Raw genomic sequence first — 22135 nt, 5'->3', positions numbered from 1 at the left:
TTCATATAAAAAAGAGAGATATTTTGCTAAAACCTGTGGTACTAAAAAAAAAAACGCTTATTAATTATTTAGAATTTCTTAGCCAAAGTTATTAAAAGCTACTGTGGAATGTGTAAACAGCGACTTGCAGCTCTGAAGCCGCTGGTTGCAGACTTTTGATCTACATAAAAAAAAAAAACAATTCTTATGAAACAGAGTGGTGGTACAGGGGTGCAGCACAGGACCCATGAACAGAGGCTTTGGCCCTTAATGCTTCATATCCCTGCTTGGCGACCTTTGCTGCATGTCCCCCTCCAATCATAGTTTCTGTCAAGCTACTTATAAAATGAACAATATAGTTAAAAAAAAACCATTAACATCATTATTTGATTGGAATTTATAAAAGAAGTTTGATATTTAAGTGACATCAATAAAATCGACAAACTTCAATTTGATGTCAAGTTGAATTACTTTTTGTGACTAGAATTATGACAACGACTTGAGATCAGTGTTTGATGTCTTATTGATGTTGAATTAACATGTTTTGCCTGCTGGGAAGTTGTTGTTTTTTTTATGATGGTATATTTTACATACAAGTTGCACCATTTGATCAATGTTATCCCACAAAGTTCTCTTATATCAAAAAGTTAATTATAGAAAATTCAGAAGTACAATTTGTTGTGAGTTGTAATTAGTATCAGGACTCTTCTTAAACATATGTACTCATGAAAAAACTCCTTTACCAAGTAAAAAAAAGAATTCAATCAAAAATTTAAGGAGGAAACTTCTTGCTGATCTAACATCTGAGGACCCAGAGATCTACTTTGGTGCAACTATTTACATCACTGCATTAATGTACTGTTTACATAAAGACATGCATACACACCTTGAGGAAGCAACAACAGAGTGCAATATGGTTGTAACTGCAAAAGCCACTGATTGTGAGCCAGCCAGTGTGGTTTCTGTGATATGAACAGCCCCAGCTCCAAATAACTTACCACGCTGCGGGTGAACTTCTCCAAGGAGGTGCGACGGCCCTGCTCTGTGTCTGCTGGCTGCTGTTTTGGGAGGGGGGGGAAGCAGGGTGAGTGTTTGGGTCAGGTATGGGTGTTGACGGGACGGAGGGTGGCAGTGGTGTTGTAAAAGAGGGGAATAAAAATAAAAAAGAGGTGGCCAAGCATTGCAGAAAGCGAGGGCCCAGTGCAAGCAGAGCAGAGAAGGTTGCATTTGAGGAAGAGAGTGTAGGATCAGTGAAAGGCCAGCAGAAGGAGCAGTGTACAAATAAGAGAGGGCAGAAAGGCTGGCATGAACAGATGAAGCTGTGATCTGATGAAAAGCTCCATATTACACAATTTAAAAGCTAAAAGGGTTGGCTTTTTAGAGCTTAAACTCTACAGGAAATGCACATAATAGCTTTAAACTAATTGAAACATTAGGCTGCATTTGACAGCCATTAATACATCTATAAAGTCTTTCTATTACGATTTGTTTTTAGCAGACATCTTGCTTCTTTTTTCAGCCCTGGGTATTTTATATCATAACACTTGGAAACCATAAGTATTAAAAAACAGCAACCTAAAAATTAAATTAATTTCCTGATAAACATGTTACTGACTGTACAAAAATAAGCAGATTTTTTTTCCCTTTAAACTTACCTTCCCAATGACATTTGAACTGTTAATATGGTTTACCTTTTATAACTAAATGTGAATATTTTTACTATGCACATTTATAAATGTAATGCATTTAAAAGTATGAAAGTCTATACAGTTCGGGAAAAACTGACAAATCATTCAAATATTTTTTTCGGCACATATAGCCATTAAATGTTATTAGTATTGCAGAAAAAAAAAACACTTTGACACAAACATTGAAGTGTATATTTTTCTGTATCTAATGCCATATGTAAATTTTTACATTCAGTTAGATTGGCACGTCCTTTCGGCTGCTCCCATTTTAGTCTTAGCCAGAAACATAAAGGAAGTTGAAGGATAAATGAAACATACTAGTGGGAGTACCCACAGTTTTACACAGGTTGTTTTAAAGCATCATTTTTTGTCGCAATAATTCTCTTTAAGTTTGAACCTGCACCATACAGGCATATATGGACTATCGACAAGTAGCATGAGGCTGTGGCCTGTTATTGTCAACAGAAATCAGATCTATATTTGCGAGGCATTAATGTCTACATCTGATGCCTTTATTTGACTTTTGTCACAGAAATAAACATACCTATTCCAAAGTACACTACTGTAAAGGTCACAGCCCGAGGATGATCAAATATGGCTTTTGAATAACAACAGTTTATGCAGACCTTGCCTCGTCTGAAGTTGGCTATCTGTGACATTTTATAGAAGAAGCAATCTGATCACAATCAGGTTTGCTTTACTTCAGATTATTAACTGAAGAGCATCACTGTTTCCTAAGGGAAATATTAGTTTTGCTATAATAGTAAACCAAAACTGGTTCCTGCAATTATCTGAAGTGTGCAGCTATCAGGAGAAACCCTTCAACCTCCTTTAACGTGTATAAAGCAAAATACAAAAAAAAATTTAAAAAAGTGTATAAAGCAATATATTTATTATTTTGTCAGTACTAAAGTATCAGATACTGTTTATCCAAAATACAGTTTCTGCATTTCAGCTGCACCTCTCACTGTTTTAACCTTAACCTTTTGTTTACCTCAGCCAGGTGTGCATGGAAGAGAGCTGACACACACTGGTGAGTAATATGGTTTTAATTTGGTCTTGGAAATGTTTATTAAGAACCCAGAAGCATATTTTGTTTGGTGGAAAAGCACAGAAGGTTTAAGTTGAAATGGACTGATAAATTAAATAAATCTACTGCTTTTCTTTTAAAATAAAGGCCTGCTGTGTGTGTCATCATGTTTGGTTGGTTTTTACTTGTTGGGTTTCATTTGACATTTTGATCTAACACTATTTTGAGAGACATTTTATTTGATCTATTCTGGGTTTTCAGTTCTTAAACTTAATTTAAGCTTTTTTGTTTATAGGTCATTTTGAATAAAACATCCAGTTACTTTTCTTTCTTAAGTCCTGACATTATGGGTAACTTGCAATGATTAGTACTGGATGGAATAAGTGCCTTTAGATGGCTGATATTGTTTAATTATTTCCTTATGGTAGTTGGTTTAATTAATACAATTTGAATAATTATGTGAAAACATAAATAGTTCAACTTCTTTAATTTAGTCTATTTATTTCTGCAGATCATAATAAATAGTTGCATGCTCAGCATGAAGCAGAGATCGGCGGAGAACTCACTTTCTTTCTGGCCAGGAGGAGGTCTTGGTAGATGTTGGATCGCAAAAAGCGTGCATAGCTGTCACTTTTCATCAGCTTGAATATGTGCTCCTGCAGCAGACAAAAAACATAATATATATATATTTATATATGTCTGATTTGAACCCAACAAGAAAGCTATTTGTGTCATAATAAGGATAGTATTGCAGACACTGTATGCAGATTCTCTCACATGTGCTCAAAAAACTTTGCATGAATTTATATAACGATTCGATGTGACGGAGCAACAGGAAAGTAGTGCACTGTGAGGTGCATTGGAAATGCTCTGTTTATTGATCCAACTGGTGCATGAATGAAGAAATTTGTTGCTAAGAGCAGAAGTGGGTGAAGTGTTGCTAGAAAGACACGACACATGACCTGTTTACATTAAGACCAGAGCAGTCCCCTGTGAACTGAGTGAAGAAGCTATTCATGGTGTTACTCGCCTCATTAGGCCCTGCCACAAACACACTCCATCATCCCCTCTCTTTGTTCCACCCTCTCCCTCATTTGTTTCTACAGTTAAAGGTTTTAGATTCCCTTTGTCAAGCGGATAAGATGGTGAAATAAGTCTTGGTTTCAGCTTAGTATATATTTCTGTTGTTTATCCCCCCGTGTGCAACCGTTACAACATGAAGTCATGCGCATCCATGAGGAAGACCACACAGTCAACCTGAGCATCTTCATAACTGTATCGCCCAGGGTCTTTGAGGTTCTGGCTGGTCCGCTCATAGCTGTGAGAGTCCAGGTTGATGGAGCTTGGAGCTCCTTCGGCCAAAAACTCCTGCCAGATCTCCTGAGCCCTGGTGGACACCTCCTGGAGCGGCCTTCGCTTCAGATCCTGCACAGCTAACCAGAATCTACAACAGGGTTTAATCCAGTCATTATATAGTCGGAATGGTTTTATTTATGTATATGAAATCTGTTAAAGATATATCTGTTGAATGTTTGGGGTTAGTCCCACCGCAGATTCTCGGAGCTGAACTCTGATTCCAGGAACTTCAGGAACTGGTCACGCCCCGCAGGGTCCTTCAGAGCCTCCTCCAGGGAAAAGCCCCACTTCTTCACTCGCTGCTGACTGGGATCCCTGCTGCTCAATGCAAAACGAAACCAAAGAGGAGACGATGAGAGAGCAGCCACCAGGATATTAGTGCAGCACTTAAAGAATTGCACGACCCAAATAATCAGTCATATAGGACCAGGCCATATCCACCCAACCCGGAAACAAACCTCACCTTGCCTCCAGGTCCCATAAGGTGGTGTCGTCACTAATCCAGGGGTTTGAGGGTTCCGCACCAGACACAAAGGGGTCGTATTCCACAAACTGTTCCGTGTACGTCATCAGGCTGTCGGCCACTTTGGAAACCTTCATACAATGTCTGTCCAGCTGGATGTTCAAAAAGGTTATCTGAGGGCGGAAGGAGAGAGACAAGAGGTAGCTTATCAAGGTAAGCGCTCATTGGTCTCTGTCTGGGATTGTCTTTATGATGAATGAGAGGCAGAGCAGTGGTAATGAAGCATGGAACATAATGTCACACTTGCCTCCTTCTGAACATCCTCTTTGGTGGGCTTCCTGTTCGGCTGGGAGCTGATATGGACTGGACTTGGTTGGCTCTGGCCGTCATCTGGCACCCCGTAGACTGACTGGAATAAATAAGGGAAGACACATCAGGGCTACTGGTATGCGGGATATGCTGATGTTTTATGTAATCTTAGTGTAACCTTATGTGTTTTTTCCTTCCTGGAATGGCAAGAAACTGCATATGGAAAACCTCTGACAAAAAAACATAATAAATAAATATTTTTTGATTTGATAATTACATTTCTAGAGAAAACTATAATTTGCATGATTTGTTTTTCTCCTCCTTTCTGAAATTATTTAAAACCTCTAAATGTTCCTGTTATTAATTCATCAAAACCAAAATAATTTTAAATATCAACACTGAATTTACCATTTAAATGTTGATGTCAGGCAATCTACCCCCAGTTTTTAATTTCCTAATTTCTTCAATTACCCTTGATATTAAGGTCAGTAATCTGACTTCTCATGCACAGTGCTGGCCTCTTCCTCACTGAGTGGCCCTTTTTTGGCTGTATGATAACTGGACATTTATTTTGCTTGATTTTTTTATATGATACTCAAATGTAATTTCTAATCAAAAGAAAGTGAAGCCATCCATAGATTTTATTTGATGATTTGGCCAGAACATGTAACATGATAATTAAATCACTTTAACAAAAAATAAAGGGGGAAAAAAGAGTTTGGAGATATGTGCATATAAAATATAAGTAAGCTTATATGTCAGGATCTACTTCAGAGAAAACAGTGTTCTAGTGATCTGGGACAGTGAGACTTGATGTTCACTTCTGTGTTGCCTCCGTCTATCACCTTTTTCACCCTGTGTGGGTTCTTCTCTCTCCGACACTTCCGGATGTCCATTTCGGTGGTGTTGACACAGCCTGGCTGTGAGAGACAGCACAAGACATGACGGTTTGGGTCACTGTTGTATGAGCACGTATTGTTTTTGACACAATATGATGCTGCTTTTTTTACTCAGAGGTGGAAGCTCAACACCCAATTCTTTATTTTCTCAATTTTTATGAATTTTTTGACTTTCTTCCTTCTTTGCTTCCTTTAATCTCACCACAGGTCGATGAACGTCCCAGAACGCCCTCTCTTGGCTGTCAAGGATCTTCCTCTCTGCTTTGTCTTTCTTTCTGTCGATCCTACAAACAGAGAAAACAGCTCACTACTACAGCATATAGAACTGAAACATGAGGTCCAACTGCATTAATTCAACATGCTTCTGCCTTAGATATAAGGAGGCGTCTCTCTGTCTCTCCTTACTAAATGACTGCAGCCTCAAGAACAAAGGAAAACTGAGGAGTCTAGGTCCTGATCTATCTGGTGTTTTCTCTGGAGAGACCAAGCCCTTACATAACTGACATTTACTGATCGGCCCTCTGCTTCATGTTGACATGTGGAGACTCATGATTTCCTACATGGACCTTACTCCTGTCAAACAGGAGCAAATGATTGATGTCGTGATTTGTTTTATTGTATTTTCACTGACAGCAGAGGATAAAGTGTCCTGACTATGTGACAGTGATTCTTTTTTTGTGCTTACACATGCCAACCACCAGATAGCAGCCTCACAAAACAACCCAGGGCATATGTGTTTCAATCCACAGGAGAATTACTGTTAGAAAAACAGAAACTGATGTGTTGAAGCGAGATAGGATTGACGTTTGCACTCACTTGACTTGAGCCTCAGCTTGCATGAAGATGAATTCCCACTTCCGGGCAAAAGCCCTCTGCAGCCGAGCCAGGTTCTCCTGCAGGACACAATTTGAAACAGCTTTTTGGGGAATTAATACAAAACTTTTTACTCCAACCGTTGAAATGTTTCTCTATATACTCTGGCTTTAATAAAGTCCTCATACCTTTGAACCATTCCACTTTTTGTTTCATTACAACCATAAACATTTAGTTTAATATAATTAGACTAAGCACCAAGAAGGTGTGTCCCTACCATATATGGTGCATATCATGAATAAAATTAGTCTCCATTTGTTTTTGTTAAGTTGCCTGAGCAAACTTGAATTTGAGTTGAATTTGATGGAGGTCATGTGACCTCTCTTATCTTTAGGCCTAAGTTTTGACTTGGCTATTCTAATAAAAGAATGGGCTTTAATCTAAATAATCACATAGTAGCTCTGGTTGTATACTTCTAGTCGTCCTGTTGGAAGGCAACCTTTGCTCCAGCCTTATGTCTTCTCCAGCCTTTAACAGGTTTTGCTCTGGGAATGCCATGTATGTGCTTCATTTTTATTTTCCATCAGGTCTGAGCTGGAGTTCTGAGCTGCTTCGTTCACCCAGATGAAGATTACCGACCCTACAGCATAATCCTGGCAACATCAATGTGTCGATGGCTAACTTGGATGGATATATTTTTATTTCTATTATTTTTTATATCAATATAAAAAAAAAATTATCCTGTCACTTCACTTCGTTTTTTTTTTCCAAATAAAATATCCAATAATTTACTCTAAATGCATTGAGGTCAAAAAGACACACATACATTTTCATGGCACAATAACCAGCTCTACGCCTCATGGTAGCAGATTTTATTTCTTAGGTCTGTTTTGAACAGGCTTCAATGCGCTGATGTTCAGTAGCCTCATATATATTGGTGGTAGTTTTACATTTAGTAAAACAACAAAAGTTTGCTGTTAGATTGTATCCACGTGTCTCTGTTAATATTGCAAAAAGCATACATCAAGTTAACCTAAATGAGCAACCTCGTCACAAAAAGAAAATCTCCAACCAGCAGGCATGTTAACAGTGAGGGCCATCATTCCTGGAGGCATAAAATGTCCTGAATTGAAGTGGAACAAAGTGTACTGTACAATAGTTGCAGAGTCATTTGAACAGTTTAAGTGCAGTAGATTGCCACTAAGCTCAGCAGTACGGTAACACCCCTCTTGGGGGCATATTGATCTGCTGATGCCAAGTCAGCCTGCAGATATTTTAGGGTATGTTTCGTGGCCAAGAAATTACCGGCATTAAATGAAACTCCTGGAGCGTAAATCAGACATTTGATAAAGGCTTGATGCCATCTCCAGGCTCCAGAACACATGATTTGATTTTTTTTTTTGTTTGCTGTAAACTTGCCAGTGGTTTTTATACCAAAATAACATTTTACTTACTGCTTCATAGTCAGCGAGCTCGAGCCTGGCTTTATTCTGCATGGTGCGCTTGCACAGGTAAATGGCTGGAGGGGAGAAGGAAAATGAAAATTTTTAAAAGACCTGATATTTTATAAGAAAGGATTGTGTCAAATACATACATTTTATTTCAACCAACAACATAGTGGTTTAATCAAAAACTAGGGATTATTTACTTAATTCTGCAAAGCTGTTATGTGGTCAAACATGTCCCTGCGTCTTGATTTGTCACACTAATCCTATCCTGTAGGGTTCTCTCTTGTGGATATTCCTCAGGGCCAGATACATTACAGGGAATGGCCCCATGGATCAATAAGTAGTGAGTGTCAACAGCAGTGCTACAGTGTGAGCTGTGTTTAAGCTTTGGAGATGCTGAAGGCATCAAGAAGACCTCAGCAGGTTTTGAGAAGTAGGTGAAAATCGACAAGGTGTGACTCACCGTAATCTGTGTTCTCAGGTTCCCAGCAGTTTGAAGGCCAAAAGTATGGAGACTGAATATGAAAAGAGTTTAACAGAAAAAAAAAAGTTTATTTTCCAGTTTACAAACTAAATGTCTCAATCTCTATTCTTTTCACCACTTCCAATATATGTTAGATGTTAACGTGAACTTATCAAAGACATGACTGTCATGTTAGTTTATACCTTTAGAGATAAAATTAATTGGATTAATTGATTACTGAAATAATCGTCAACTAATTAAGTAATCGATACATTGTTAACTGGAGTATAGAAACTCTAAAACATGCCTGCAGCTGACAGAGCAACCCACTTAAAGTAGTAATTATGCCATGATGGTGAACAAAAATATATACAAACATTTTGCATTTAAGATAAAAAAAAAAATCTGTCAATATGCTCAATCTAGAGCTCCTCAAGTGGAAAACTTTCAGCTTCACCTGGTTTCATTTCATAAAAAGCCCTCCTTAAGGAGTATTTGGCTTTACAGTTATTAACTGAAAAAAAAATATCAACAGATTAATCAACTTGCAAAATAAACGTAAATAAAAATAAAATAATTTGAATGATTGCTTCTCCCAAATGCAGCCTCCATGAGTTCTTAAAACAGTTGGGTATAAATTATTATATTAACAGAATGTAATGTAAGTGTACCATGGTCCTTTATTGCTCTTCTTTGTAGTTTGATTGTATAGTTTTGTCACTGCTAGTGTTCTATAAACATGTAGATGTTGATGTAGTTTCTGTTATGTTCTAGGTATTTGTCTTGTTAACGACTTGTCTTATCTTTATTCTCTTTGGTTTATGGTTCCAGCTCCTCCCCAAGTCTTCTGCTCTGTAAGCTCTTTAGCTTATTAAATTCACCAACTACATTGAGGTAGCCCCCTCTCTTGCTTTCCAAATTGGTAATAAAATATTAGTTTATTTAAAAAACTAAATCCAGGATCAAAAATACATGTGGAGCTTCACATAGATAAAGTATTTTTTATTTTTTTGTCAGATTTCAGTTAGCAAGTCCTTCAACACACTTTTTAAATCAATCATCAAGGACTCGTTTGGCTTGACATTTTATGGCTTATTTTTGTAAAACTTGTAGAGTTTGTTTAAATGTCTTGTCTCCTCACACAGGACTACATTTTAAACATTGCTCATGAATTCTCAACTCATTTGAGGTCAGTGGCTAATTTAAGGCCTTAATCTTTATTATAAAATCTTTGATTTGTTTCATTGATTTGTTTCTTTAGCGACAGGCTGAGATCAAGCTACAATCATCTGATCCCAATGTTAACCTGACTGAAAAATAGCCAGATATTGCTGGATGTTTTAGAGCAAGTCAGGAACCACCATAAACAAAGCCCATTAAGATGCAGGGAAACAATCTGGAAAACCAGCGTTGCTGTTCAATTAGAAGCAAGTATAATATAATCATGAACTGAGTAGATGCAGACCAAGGTAGAAAAACATTCTCTAATATTGATACCTTCAAGCTCAAGTGAAATTTGTAGCAGCCAACCGGTAAAAATGGCCTTTGCAGAAAGTTTTTCAGTCAGATGAGGCAAAGGTTGAAACATTTGTCTGGGTGAGGCTTATTAACCCTAGAACACGATACCAATTGTCTAGCATGGTGATGGTGGCTGATTCACTACTTGTGCATTGCATTGGATAAAGTTGATTACCTCCAAATTCATAAATTTCTCCTTAAATCATCAGCTAGCCATTTCAAATGTTGTCCTTACTCTGTGTCCCAACACCACAGTGACCTGAAGAATACATCAGGGCTGGTTGGCCAAATAGTCTAACAGCACTGAATGACACCAGATTACCATATGCCCTCCCTATTTCAGATCTTAATAGCAGCATAGGTTACCATAAATATGCAAATAACAAAAAGCCGTACATTACAATGTCACCAGGTGAATATGAACCCAAATGACTTTAATTTATGGATTTCTACAGCTGTGTTTAAACTTTGGACCAAAGGAAGATTGTTCAAAAGTTACCACACAGCTTCAGTTAATACAGCTAGAAACAACCAATGCCAAAAAAGCCCAAATCTGGGTTTAGTGAAGGAGTAAGACCTGAACATCCAACGGCAAATTATGATGAAAATAAAGTTGGCCTGTGTTACCTAAAGATCGCAGGAATCAAAGGACTAATCTCTCAGCATGACATTAAAAAAAGTATTCATGTCAGGTCTGCCTGAAATGTTGATCAGACGGCTGCAGTTGATCCAGAATGCTGCTGTCTGCATCCTCACTAAAACTAAGAAAGTTGAGCACATTACTCCAGTTCTAAAAAAAGTTAAACTGGTTCCCCATATTTTAGAGAATAAACCTTAAAATACATCTCTTGGTCTATCAATCACTGAGCTAATTTTGATCGAAAACACTTTACAGACCTGCTAGTATATCAGACCCCTCTGGTCTTCTACTCTGCATACCTACCACCAGAAACATACACAGAAGCAGCTTAATTCTCATGCTCCACTTATCTGGAATAAACTCCCAGAAAAACTGTAAAAGCACTAAAACCCTGTTACTTAAACCAAGATTAAAAACCTATTTTCTTAGATTGGGCTTTAACTGTGCTAATTGATAAAATTTTTAGTACAACTTTCCATTTTAACTCAGTTACTTTACATACTTATGTAATCATTTAAATTTAATTATTCACTATGAATTCAGTATAATTATTAATGATGCCTCTATAGCACTGCAGAGTACTTTTCTCATTCTTTTTTCCCCATTTACAGCATTTTAAATTGTCTTACTGCTGAAATGTGCAACATTATTAAACTAGCCATGCCTTTAAGCTTCTGAAAAGGCCCAAACAGAAGTGAAAACTCATAAAAACATTTATTTAAATGAAGAGGACAGTTTCCACTGACATATTGAGATTACAAAGGACACACAGACATATTTCCTTAACTATTAGCAATGGAATAAGTATATTTTTGAGCCTATATGTACCTGTGAGCATTCAAAAAACACCCCAATATATTCAGAGTCCTGCATATAGTTCTTGATTTAAAAAATATGTCGATGTTGCTTTGTTCAGATTCATAGTTAAATCTCCAGATTTATTAACATTAATGCATGTAAGTGTATGTAGACTTATGACCTATAATACACAGTTTACTCCCTTAGCTTTATTGTGATCAAAAGGTAAGCAAATAGTTCAAACATGATCTTTACATGCATTTGTCTACTATAATTACCCATGAAGAAATGGTAAAATCTATTCTCGTGGTTTGTCTATAACTCCCTATTCTAGCTTAAAATACAGATTCAAAATTCCTTCCGGAGTCCATTCATAATTGATGACTTCAATTTGTCATGCATTCTTAATAATGGGACAGAATTAGAACCACATATTTCATTTACACTATTTGTCATGAAGATAATTAGCCTGAGGAGAGAGCTTGATGCTGATGAATGCACCTGTGTGAACGTAAGAACCCGCTCTCACTCAGAGCTGTCGGCTTAAAATAAAGCAGCCCATTCTGTAACACAATGCATAAAAGTGTGACAAACAGTGGAGGACAGCCGTCATTAAATCTGGGTCCTCTACCCGGGTGGTATCTATTTTAAGGCTTCCACAGTCTCTTGCAGTGCTGCTGTGTAGATTTCCCAGTACGTTCGAGATGCGCTGTGGATTCTTTGGAGAGGTTTTAGTCCGTTGCATCAGAGGAAATATTTTTGGCCCCAGCTTAATGCGCAAGTTTCGCTTTTCTTGCACAAACACCATAATAGCTTTTAATCTTAGTCAATAGAAGGGCAGATGAATGCTTTCAGAGGCAGACTGTAGATGAAAGGTAGGGAAACTTCGCAGCTTCCCATCTTGAGGCTTGCCAGTCAAGGATCGCACTGCGTATGACGGAGCAGATAAACACCTTACAGCTGACCCATAGGCTCTGCCTTGCTGCCCTCCTCCTGCTTTGATACAGCAGGGGTTCACTGTATACTATCGACCTTGGTGGATGAGTAATAGGCTTAGGAAGGATTGCTCTCAGTAGCTTTGCACAGTAAACACATCCCTCAGATAAACAACCATCATCTTATTATTCTACACTCAAAGGCTTCCCAAAGCCCATCAAGGACAGCCCCGCAGCAAACTTATCTGTACCTGAAAGCGGTAAAGAGTTCCATCATCCTTCAGAGTCAGGACATGGTCAGAGATGGGAAAGATGTAGCCATGAGCTGCAATCAGACTACCGAGGTGGATGGCTTCAGCTAGTGAGAGGAGAGCAGGTGAAATAAATGATCTTGCACCACTTTGTGTGTACATGCACTGCAACGTCTCTCAGCAGGCCTACCTGGATCCTCAATGGAGAGGTTTTTCATCAGCCACTGAACTATGTCCGCCCCTGTTTTCAAGAAAACAGCATTGTTTAGAGAGGATGACACAATTACAAATCTGCAGCAGCTCAGACATAGGCTGCCTTTAAATCTGTCAGCGTTGAATAGGTGTCTAAATATAGCATATTGTTGACAGGTTTGCTCTGCCATCTCTATCTGCTCCTGGGCAGCAAAACATTCGGCCCCCCTGTTGGGGCTCAGCAGAGGCAGCTGGAAAAGCCTAGAGGAGACCATGTGAAGGACTGACTCAGACGCAGCCTCACAGAGAGACGGAGCAACCTCCACATCCTTAACAGAGTAGCACAAACATCAAGAAATGCAGCACGTACACAAATAGGAAAACAAAGAGGAGACTGAGCTTTCTCTGCATTGTTGGCAAGGACAGGATCAAACAGGCCTGCAAAGACAATATCTGCTTCCTTCTATGAAGGAGAAAATGAGCACAAAAGGTCAAACATGTATAATTTATTGTGACTCATATGTTTTGCATAGTCAAACCGTTGGGAAAAAAACATGATAGCAACCAGCTGATTGGTTGGTAAATGTTAAAGCATGCACACACATGCACATTTATGGTTTTCACACAAATACGAACCTGATACCACACTCGGGATCTTGGAGAGGAAGCTTTTAACAGTTCGGATGGCAACCCCTCCTGCTTTCTCATCTTGTATTCGTGTAACGATGTCTTCCATCTGTGAAGCACAAAGATAAAAGTTGCTCATGTTCTAATGTTTGGCTAAAAGTTTCAGGGGCACCACAATTTACTCCAACTTTCAGTGTAGATTTGCAATATGGTGAATGAATTACATGTAAAACAATATATTTCATTAAAATCCCTCTTATTGTCCCACAATGGGGAAACTGCAGTGTTACAGCGGCAAAAGATTATAGCAGAATTAGTCACACAATGTGGACAACATTTAAAAAAATAACAGATTAACTGAGAGAGTTATGAAAATAAACAAATAAAATACTGTACTAGATATCATACTGTCTATTAACATCCAAATGTGATTTGAGTGTTTTTCCCTGTTTTTGGAAAAGAATCAGGAAAAAGTTTGATTAGGCTTCAGCAACAGTGAAATGACATTCTCATACTTTCATGACTGACTTGCAGCCCTACCTAAAATTTGCATGAATGATTTGCTGAACCACTCACGAATGCTTTTGCAAGATAACAACCTTACAATTGGAGCCAAACTATATGTCTTATATATATATTTTTTTGTTGGTTAAATATTCTAAATATATATTCATTTGGTGTAAGCAGAAAATCATTATGTTTAATATGTGTGTTGGGATCTTCAGGTACCTGATCAGCTGAAAAATGTATACACAAACATATATGTATATATTTGTTTTTAGTTTCTTTGTAATTCTGAGTCTTTGTAATTGTTTGGTGGCAGCGTTGTGTTTTTTGAGTTGCTCTCTGTTGCCCTCCTGTGCCTGTTTTTTTCCCCTTTGGCTCCCTTCTAGTTAGCTCTATTCACACCTGCTCCATATCAGCTCATTACTCCATTCTCTGTTCTGTTCCCCATATATACACCACCTCTGCAGTTCCTCATTGTTGATTTCTTGTTGTTTTGTTGCATCACTTCCTTGCTCCCATGTGTGTTTTCCATGACGTCTCCTTCGTTTTTGGTTTTCAGTGTTTTTGTTTTTTGACTTTGGGATTTTGATTAAATCTCAAACGTGCCTCCTCATCTCTGCAATTGGGTCCTCAAGCAACTTCCACTAAACCCTGACATATATATAATGGTTGATATGTAATTGTGCTCACGTATGCATAATAATAAAGATATGCATACTGAAAAATATAAAAGGAAGTATTTGTTGCTCATGTTCTCACGTTTCCCCAAAAGTTTAATGGGCATCATAATTTATCTTTCTATCTTAATCTTTCAGTGTAGATTAGCAGTATGGTGAAGGGATTACACATAAAACAATACATTAAATATAAGATAAAATATAAAACAAAGCATTTGATGTTTAAATCACCTCCTGTTCATCTTTTAGCATTGGTGTATTGTTGTATATGTCTTTACAATCAGCAAAGGAGGCAGGTCTGAAATCTGGGATATAGATTTAAGGTTTTGTTGTTTTACTGTTAATTTATGTAAGATGCAGAGGCCAGGCTACAGTACATGCTGCAGCTGACACATCATATCCAATTCAACCCTTGATAAATGGCTTGAAGCTAAGCTGTTTAATTTGCAAGCTTCTCTGCATGACAGCAACATAAATGGTTGTCCTATAGGATGTTACGCTTTGTAAAACTTAGAATCTCAGACAAAATGTTTGTGTGACAATGTACAGCACAACCGTACACTGTGTGTTAAGGTGCAGGATGGTGGTCAAATATTTAAGGTGATTTATTTGGCCACAACTATTGTTTAGAAGTTTTCCAGAGCTGAAAAAAGCTGTCATTATTAATCTCAGAGGCGAAGATAAACATCACACCTCCAGCCGAGCCAGAGCCTCAAATACATCTCACATCAGCTGCCTAAAATTAGGCACATCCTGACACAACTTGCTATGCAGCCACCATCACACAGCAAGCAAGCACACATTCTGTCTTTCAAGGACAAACATAATACATCCTCATAAGGAGTCATAATTTATTATTATTACAGTTTACTAATATGCAGTTTTAAAGTGAAATCTTAAATGATTTATGAGGCAGGTAGGACGGCTGATGGAGCCTGACTAGAATCAATTAAAAATCCCATGGTTATTTACACAGAGCTGTGTACCTACAGCCAGCTTAATGCAGTACTTTCCATCAAGGTAGTTAGGTTGCGTAATAAATATCTTATATCTCGCTCAAAGTCCGCTCAAAGAGTAAGCACAGTCAGATACACACATGCACTCACACACAAACGGCTGCTTGCGTAGGTCGGTTTACGAGGAACTCTTGGGATCCCTGCAATCAGAATGTTAAGACAGCCTTTTACAGATTTATTTTTATGTCAACCCCCCCTACAGTTCAGGCTGATGTCAAGTCACGAAGTCTGGCTCACATCATCCCGCTGCGCTCTACAGTTTGTGCCATTTCTGTGCACTTCTGGCCACTTGCACCACAGTTCATTCATCATTTAAGAAAACAACTCGGTAAGGGAAAATCTTTAACTTACATGCAGAGGATGGATTTAAAATGCAGTTAAGCTGCTTCAAAGAGCACACCAGTCAGTGCTGGTTTGCACTGTTAGCCCTAACCTTATTTGGCTGTAGATGCATTCTCCACTTTCACCTGTACTGAAATATTTTGCAGAGTATTATGGTAATATCATGATAAAGTTCTCTAGAGATATTTTATTCTGAGAAAACACGTATTACAAACTTTAATTACGTCTCTTCTTGTTCCCATTTGCCTACCAAAGTTACACAAGTTAGACATCTTAGCTATTTACCAATATTTGAGACATTTTACTCTAATGTGACTTTCTGTTTCACTTAAAGAAATAGTTTGATCCTTGCAGATTGGATGAAGTGAATGTTTGTACAGGAGTCTCTCTGTGGACAATGAAGCTGTCCTACCACAAGGTATTTTCCCATTGCTCATTTGCTCATTTCACAACCAAGATAGATCCAATTTCAGATCTCAATCTTGAATCCCAGACACCAGCGGCTGAAGGCTGTCTCCGCAGGGTGGCTGGGCACTTCCTTAGAGATAGGGTGAGGAGATTAGTGATGCGGGAGAGGCTCAGAGTAGAGCCGCATCTCCTCCACATCAAGAGGAGTCAGCTGAGACACATCTTTTTCGCTGCGCCCTGAAGGAGGACCAGGACACATTAGGGGAACTGTCTCTAAGCCGGCCTGGACAAACCGCAGACTTCTGTCTCTTCAGCTCCTCTAGAGGTGTGTGGAAAGAGGGAAGTCTGGGAGCCTCAGCTGAGACTGCTCCCCTTGCGATCTGGTCCTGCATAAGTGGAAGATGATGAAAGGGGTTCTTTTATGGGACACAGAAGCCATCTCCTTTCTGATCAATATAAAACTTGAATATCTTATGGTTTTCTAACATGCATAAATCTGAAAAGGTGAACTTGGGATCTTAAGGCATCTGATAAGGATCAATCAGAAATAGGGTTTTCCACTGTCATTAAGAAATAACTATGGAACTCATTTTATTTCAGCTCATTCATTTAGATTTTTCTATAAAGTCAAATGGAAACAACTTGTTTGAACCTTAAAATACATAAATAAACGGGCCTACATTTGACTCAAGTGTTTTCATTAACCTTAGATGTCTGCAAAGCCATGACATAATCTATTCAAAACTAAGCTTATTGATATTCATTTCTTTAACGAATGCATCTAAACACTTCTTCCATTGTTATGCCATTTACCAAATATAGCAGAAATGATTTTGGTATGGCAGATGACCTAAGAAAGGAAAGGTTTACACGCATTCACTGACAGACAGGGAGTGAAAAGGGTTCTGTGTTTTATTGAATGTGTATGTAAATATCTGGTTTTAAATCATTATAATCAAAGCAAAGCTGATTCAGTCTTTGGAACAAATGAGTAATTTAAGGTAGCATGTTACCAGCAGCATTTTGGTCATCAAAAAAATCTAATCAGCTAATGAATTGCTCAAAAAACTTGCTTTGTTACACTGCTGTGTTTTTTCTTCAACAGAGTGTTTTATTCACACTCTCAAAATATGAGGAATGTATTATTATCAATCAGTTATGGTGCACTGCTTCAATTTTCAAACAGAAAAAAAGATTTACTAAAGTATGCTGTACACTATTTGCTCGAAAATAAAATACAGTCAAAACTCATCCTCTTTCCTTGTAGAGCCTTACGTTGATTATTTTTAGAACTACTCTCCAAATCCATAGCATATTTTACAGCATCAAGCTGGAACTGAGCAAAATAGTTTTGTGGTGGAATAATTCCTAATATCACAGCTTATCAAAAGGCATTGCAATGGATTTGTGAACATTCACTGTGAAGACTCCCCACTTTAGCTTGCTGATAAATCCCTCAGGAAAGGAGCAGAAAAAGAGCTGTACAGTAGGAGGAACTGTTTTTGGCATTCAAGAAATTGGAATCTGCATGATGATGAGGCTCGTTAAGCTTATGTTAGACTTTTTGTTTTATATGAAGCCCAAATTTATGCGTTGAATATGTTTTTTCATTGGGAGATGTAATATTTAAATTGCAAATGTTGTGTCTTTAGCTGTAACCACAAAGTTCATCATAACTAAAAGGAGTGAAGGCTTGGAAACCTGTTTCTCTCAGTTAGTTTAGTCACATAACCAAACTTATCGATAATACTTTAACTTATTGCATATGACTGTATATTGTTAAGGAGCTAACACCAAAACAAAAATTGTGACTTTTTTTAGATTAAAAGTAACAATATAATTAAAAAGTAAAAACTCTAAAATCAGTACAGTTTGATCTTAAGGACAAGCTCAATCCCTCTCAATCCCTCTTGATAAGTAGAATTAGAAGAAAGACATTCTTGTTCTCATTAAGAAAAAAAAAACATGTCTAAAGTACTACTGAACAAATTTTTTATTGTGAAGACGCAGAGCTTCAGAAAATTTTTTTCCACTTCATAGCACATTTTAGCAGTTAAAATTCTGGTCCATTTAGGGCTGTGCAATAAGGCTTTAAAATATATTGAGAAATAGGCCTTTTTACGTCAGTCTATATCAATTATTTATTAATGTATTACTTCCCTTTTAAATGAGGACTAGAAAAAAAAAAAAAAAAATATATATATATATATATATATATATATATATATATATATATATATATATATATATATATATATATATATATATATATATATATATATATATATATCTTCAGCTCTAGTATAAGCCTTGCTTAATTTGGAGGTGAAAGGTTAAAAGGTTAAAATCTTTCATCTGCCTCCAATCTCCAGAATAACATGTGGTTCCCGATCAGGTTTCACTCAAATTATTGGAGGTTCTATTGAATGTATTTTCCATTTATATGGATCAGCTGTCTGTTGTGGAATTGATTAATATTGTTTTACTGCTCAGCTCTAAGCACATGTTTGATTTAAATACATTCTGTAGGTTGAAAAATCCTATATAAAGAGCAAAGAGAAAAAAAATGTGAAAGGCTATGATGAGATTAAGGACCTGTCCCCTGTAATCAGATCGTTTCAAAAACCTGAAACTGTATCCCCCTTTTCTATCCAATGATGAGGATGGATTCGGATAGATAAATAGGAAATTAGCTTTTTTCATTAATTATTTTCTAAAAGAAGGTTACTTTTAACTTTTGTATATACTGTATGTGGACTGGATAGCCAGAGATGTTCCAAAAATGAGGACACCAAGTCCTACACTTACAACAACAGTAGAGCCGCTTTCATGCTCTTTTTTTTCTTTTTTCACATCTGTCAAGCTTTTTCCTGATTATTCTTCCAGTTAACTTAAAATATCAGCTTAAGTCGTGAATGACTGGGCTAAAAGGTTTAACAGAGTCAAAAACAGAGTCAGGATCAACTCCTAGGTATTAAAATACATTTAACTAAGGATTTAAAGCAGCACTGTGTACCTTTTAGGTTTGGCATCCCTGAAAACAACTGGCAACACTAGACTGGTGCAAAATTAAATGGTCTCCCTCTGTGCTTTTGGATGTTAGAGCAGACAACTTTAGACAAACTGCTTAAGAGGTCATGGAGTAACTTGTAAAGACACGGCCTCATTCACCCCCCTAACTTAAATCCTACATCAGTGACCCATAAATATTTTCAATCAGGTAAGTTTAATATCTCTTTTGTTGCCTAACAACAACTTTTTGGGGTTAGCTGTGGTGTTTAATGGGACTGCTGTACAGCATTGCTTTAACTCTCGTTACTCATGTAGGGATCTAGATCTGACCCTCTCAAGTTATTTAGATAGGTTTTTAGAAGGGTAGCCCTGAAAAAAAATTATCTCAAATTGAGCTAATAATTGGGTCAAAAGTAACACAACGTTGCTTTGATGATATAAGAATAAAGAGAAATACACTCAATGCTCATTGTGAATTACGTTGGAGGCCCCGTAATGATGTGGGGCTGTTTCTCTTTCAGAGGCCCTTAGAACCTATGGGGAGAAAAAAAAATGGAGATCTGGTTGACTCTCTCATAAAGCTTAGTATTAGTATTTTGTGACTGGACAGCAGGACTTCCAAACGTTTGAATAACTAATAACAAAAAAAAATCTTATGAAATCCTAAAATATATATATAAAAAAAAACAGGTGGGATGAGCTGAAGACCCAAAACTGTCTGGGGTATGTGAACAGATTAAACAAAGAAAATATTCACAGATTCCTTTCTTTGTAGGTATTTTACAACCATGCACTGCTGGGTTATCAAAAGTATTATTTAAAAATAATAAAAATTTGGATTTTTTTTTTTTTTTTTTTCCGGAATGTACCCATTTTTGATGTTTGAATTTTGAAATGATTCTCTCTTTTGGTTGATAATTGGGAAGGTTTTGAGAATTAAATTAAAATCAGTTTATTTATATAGTGCCAATTCACAACACGTGTCACCTCAAGGAACTTTACAGAGACAATTTAACCAGATCATACAGTCAGATTGGTTCTAAGTTATCTATCTAAAGAAAACCAGATGATTGCATCGATTCATTGACTTGAAAGCAACCCCTCACACCAATCAAACTTAAACAAAGCAAAACAGTGAGAGAAATAACCACTGACAAATTCAAAATTTAAGCACAGTGCCAATTTATCCCACAAAAATGTACTGAAGCTATTAATAAAGGTCCAGTCTTTGCGAAACTGAGACTGAAGATGGATCTATCAGTAATAGTGCCATCAGTGATTCAGCTGACTCATTCGGCTGCTGATTTCTGGAGCTCTAGAGAAAATGAAAAATGTCCAGGTGATAAGTGAAACAGAGGGAGACGTCCAGCCTGGAGCTCATTATGGCATCTCAGAGAGCAATGGATGAAGATAAAGAAGTGAGAAGAATAGAAACTTTTCACTTCATTCCCAGGCATCTAAAGTTTGTAACAATTTGAGTAAAGCAAAAGAAAATAACAAAAAGGCATCTTATTTTGAACACAGAATAAATTGTATAGATATTAAAACAGAACAATATATGTCCATCTTGCTGATTTTTTACAACAAAAACTCTCACCCACATATGGTTTTAATGCTCTATGATATGAAATGGAATAGCCTTGAATAATAAAAGGCTATTCTGATTTTTAGTTTATGTGCAGATTTCTAGAACTGGGATTTTATGCTTTTAGACGTTTGACTAAGTAGGCCTATTACCCTTTTATGCAGGGGTCTGCACCTTTACAATTCACTTCTGCAACCACTGCAGCAAATTTAAATTAATAAAGGTCCATAGTAATAATAATTTTATCTTCTTGAATTCAGAAGATAAAATATGATTTAACAAAGTAAAACAAAGAAATTTGTAAAGTGAATCAAGCTGAGTGACTGATATAGCCTATATAGAAATATAAAGCACATAGGTAAAGCTGAAAAACAATAAAGTACTTCTGAAAGCCAGGTACCACTTTGCAGATATTTTATGGAAACATACAGAAAAACCTCTTCATATTGCTGTTATTTTAAAGATATTGTTTTATTTCTAGAGACACAATGAAGGGGTCATAGAACAATATGTGACATCGGAGCATCACATCGTAGTTCCCAGCTTAAAAGGGTTAGAAAATGTTATTTGCAAGTGCCTGCAAAATGTATTGACATCTAATGAATTTTCAACACTTATGTTATGCAAAAACCACAGATTTTAAGCCCTATATTTTGATACTGCTAAATAAAACCCGATTCAACCAAATTCCCTCAGACAACACTTAATTGTTATAAAAGAATCAGTTTGGGTGGAGTTTACTCCATTTTTTAAGGATGTTACCATAAACATGTGGAAAATCGGAGATGGTCTGAACTTTTTGACCACCATACAAAACACACCATTACCAAAGTAAAAAAGGGTAGTGGCAGCATCATGCTTTGGGGATACTTTTCTTCATTAGGGGATGTGAAGTACGTCAGTTGATACACTGCAAAAAAATTGAAATCTCAATAAAAAAAAACCTTAAAGTTTGTGATTTTAACAGGTTTTTGCACATTCTGGAATGCACTTTATTGACCTTATATACAGATGTTGCATTGAAAGACACAGGTTATGCATCACTGCCCATAAGTCCACAGCCATGCATGACTCAACAGCAGCATGCCCATTACAGTTTTTATTTAGGTTTATGTAAATGCATAAAATTCACGTTAAGTGTTTTCCAATAATAATATCTGTGTTTTTGTATAAAGACTT

General features: G+C 37.0%; 1 protein-coding gene across 5 annotated transcripts in view; it reads right to left on the bottom strand.

Annotated features, from left to right (window-relative positions):
• The window catches only part of LOC119787516 (regulator of G-protein signaling 6-like), a 74171-nt gene that overhangs the window by 2619 nt on the left and 49417 nt on the right, over positions 1 to 22135 (bottom strand). For 3 of the 5 annotated variants that reach the window (XM_038291423.1, XM_038291424.1, XM_038291421.1), the window contains exons 3-16: positions 13419 to 13518; positions 12781 to 12831; positions 12591 to 12697; positions 8449 to 8500; positions 7992 to 8056; positions 6541 to 6617; positions 5927 to 6008; positions 5671 to 5745; positions 4824 to 4925; positions 4517 to 4689; positions 4246 to 4371; positions 3955 to 4141; positions 3264 to 3353; positions 978 to 1037 (exon numbers count right to left, since the gene is read on the bottom strand). In XM_038291423.1, coding sequence (XP_038147351.1) covers positions 978 to 1037; positions 3264 to 3353; positions 3955 to 4141; positions 4246 to 4371; positions 4517 to 4689; positions 4824 to 4925; positions 5671 to 5745; positions 5927 to 6008; positions 6541 to 6617; positions 7992 to 8056; positions 8449 to 8500; positions 12591 to 12697; positions 12781 to 12831; positions 13419 to 13518 — 1347 coding nt within the window. The remainder of the gene's footprint in view (positions 1 to 977; positions 1038 to 3263; positions 3354 to 3954; positions 4142 to 4245; positions 4372 to 4516; positions 4690 to 4823; positions 4926 to 5670; positions 5746 to 5926; positions 6009 to 6540; positions 6618 to 7991; positions 8057 to 8448; positions 8501 to 12590; positions 12698 to 12780; positions 12832 to 13418; positions 13519 to 22135) is intronic. The other 2 variants (XM_038291422.1, XM_038291425.1) reach the window with 2 other exon arrangements.

The sequence above is a fragment of the Cyprinodon tularosa genome, unplaced genomic scaffold, assembly GCF_016077235.1.
Source record: "Cyprinodon tularosa strain WSP-4 unplaced genomic scaffold, ASM1607723v1 ctg3, whole genome shotgun sequence".
NCBI classification, from domain to species: Eukaryota; Metazoa; Chordata; class Actinopteri; order Cyprinodontiformes; family Cyprinodontidae; genus Cyprinodon; species Cyprinodon tularosa.
Note: the sequence above shows the minus strand (reverse complement) of the source record. Positions and strands in the feature narration are given on the sequence as shown.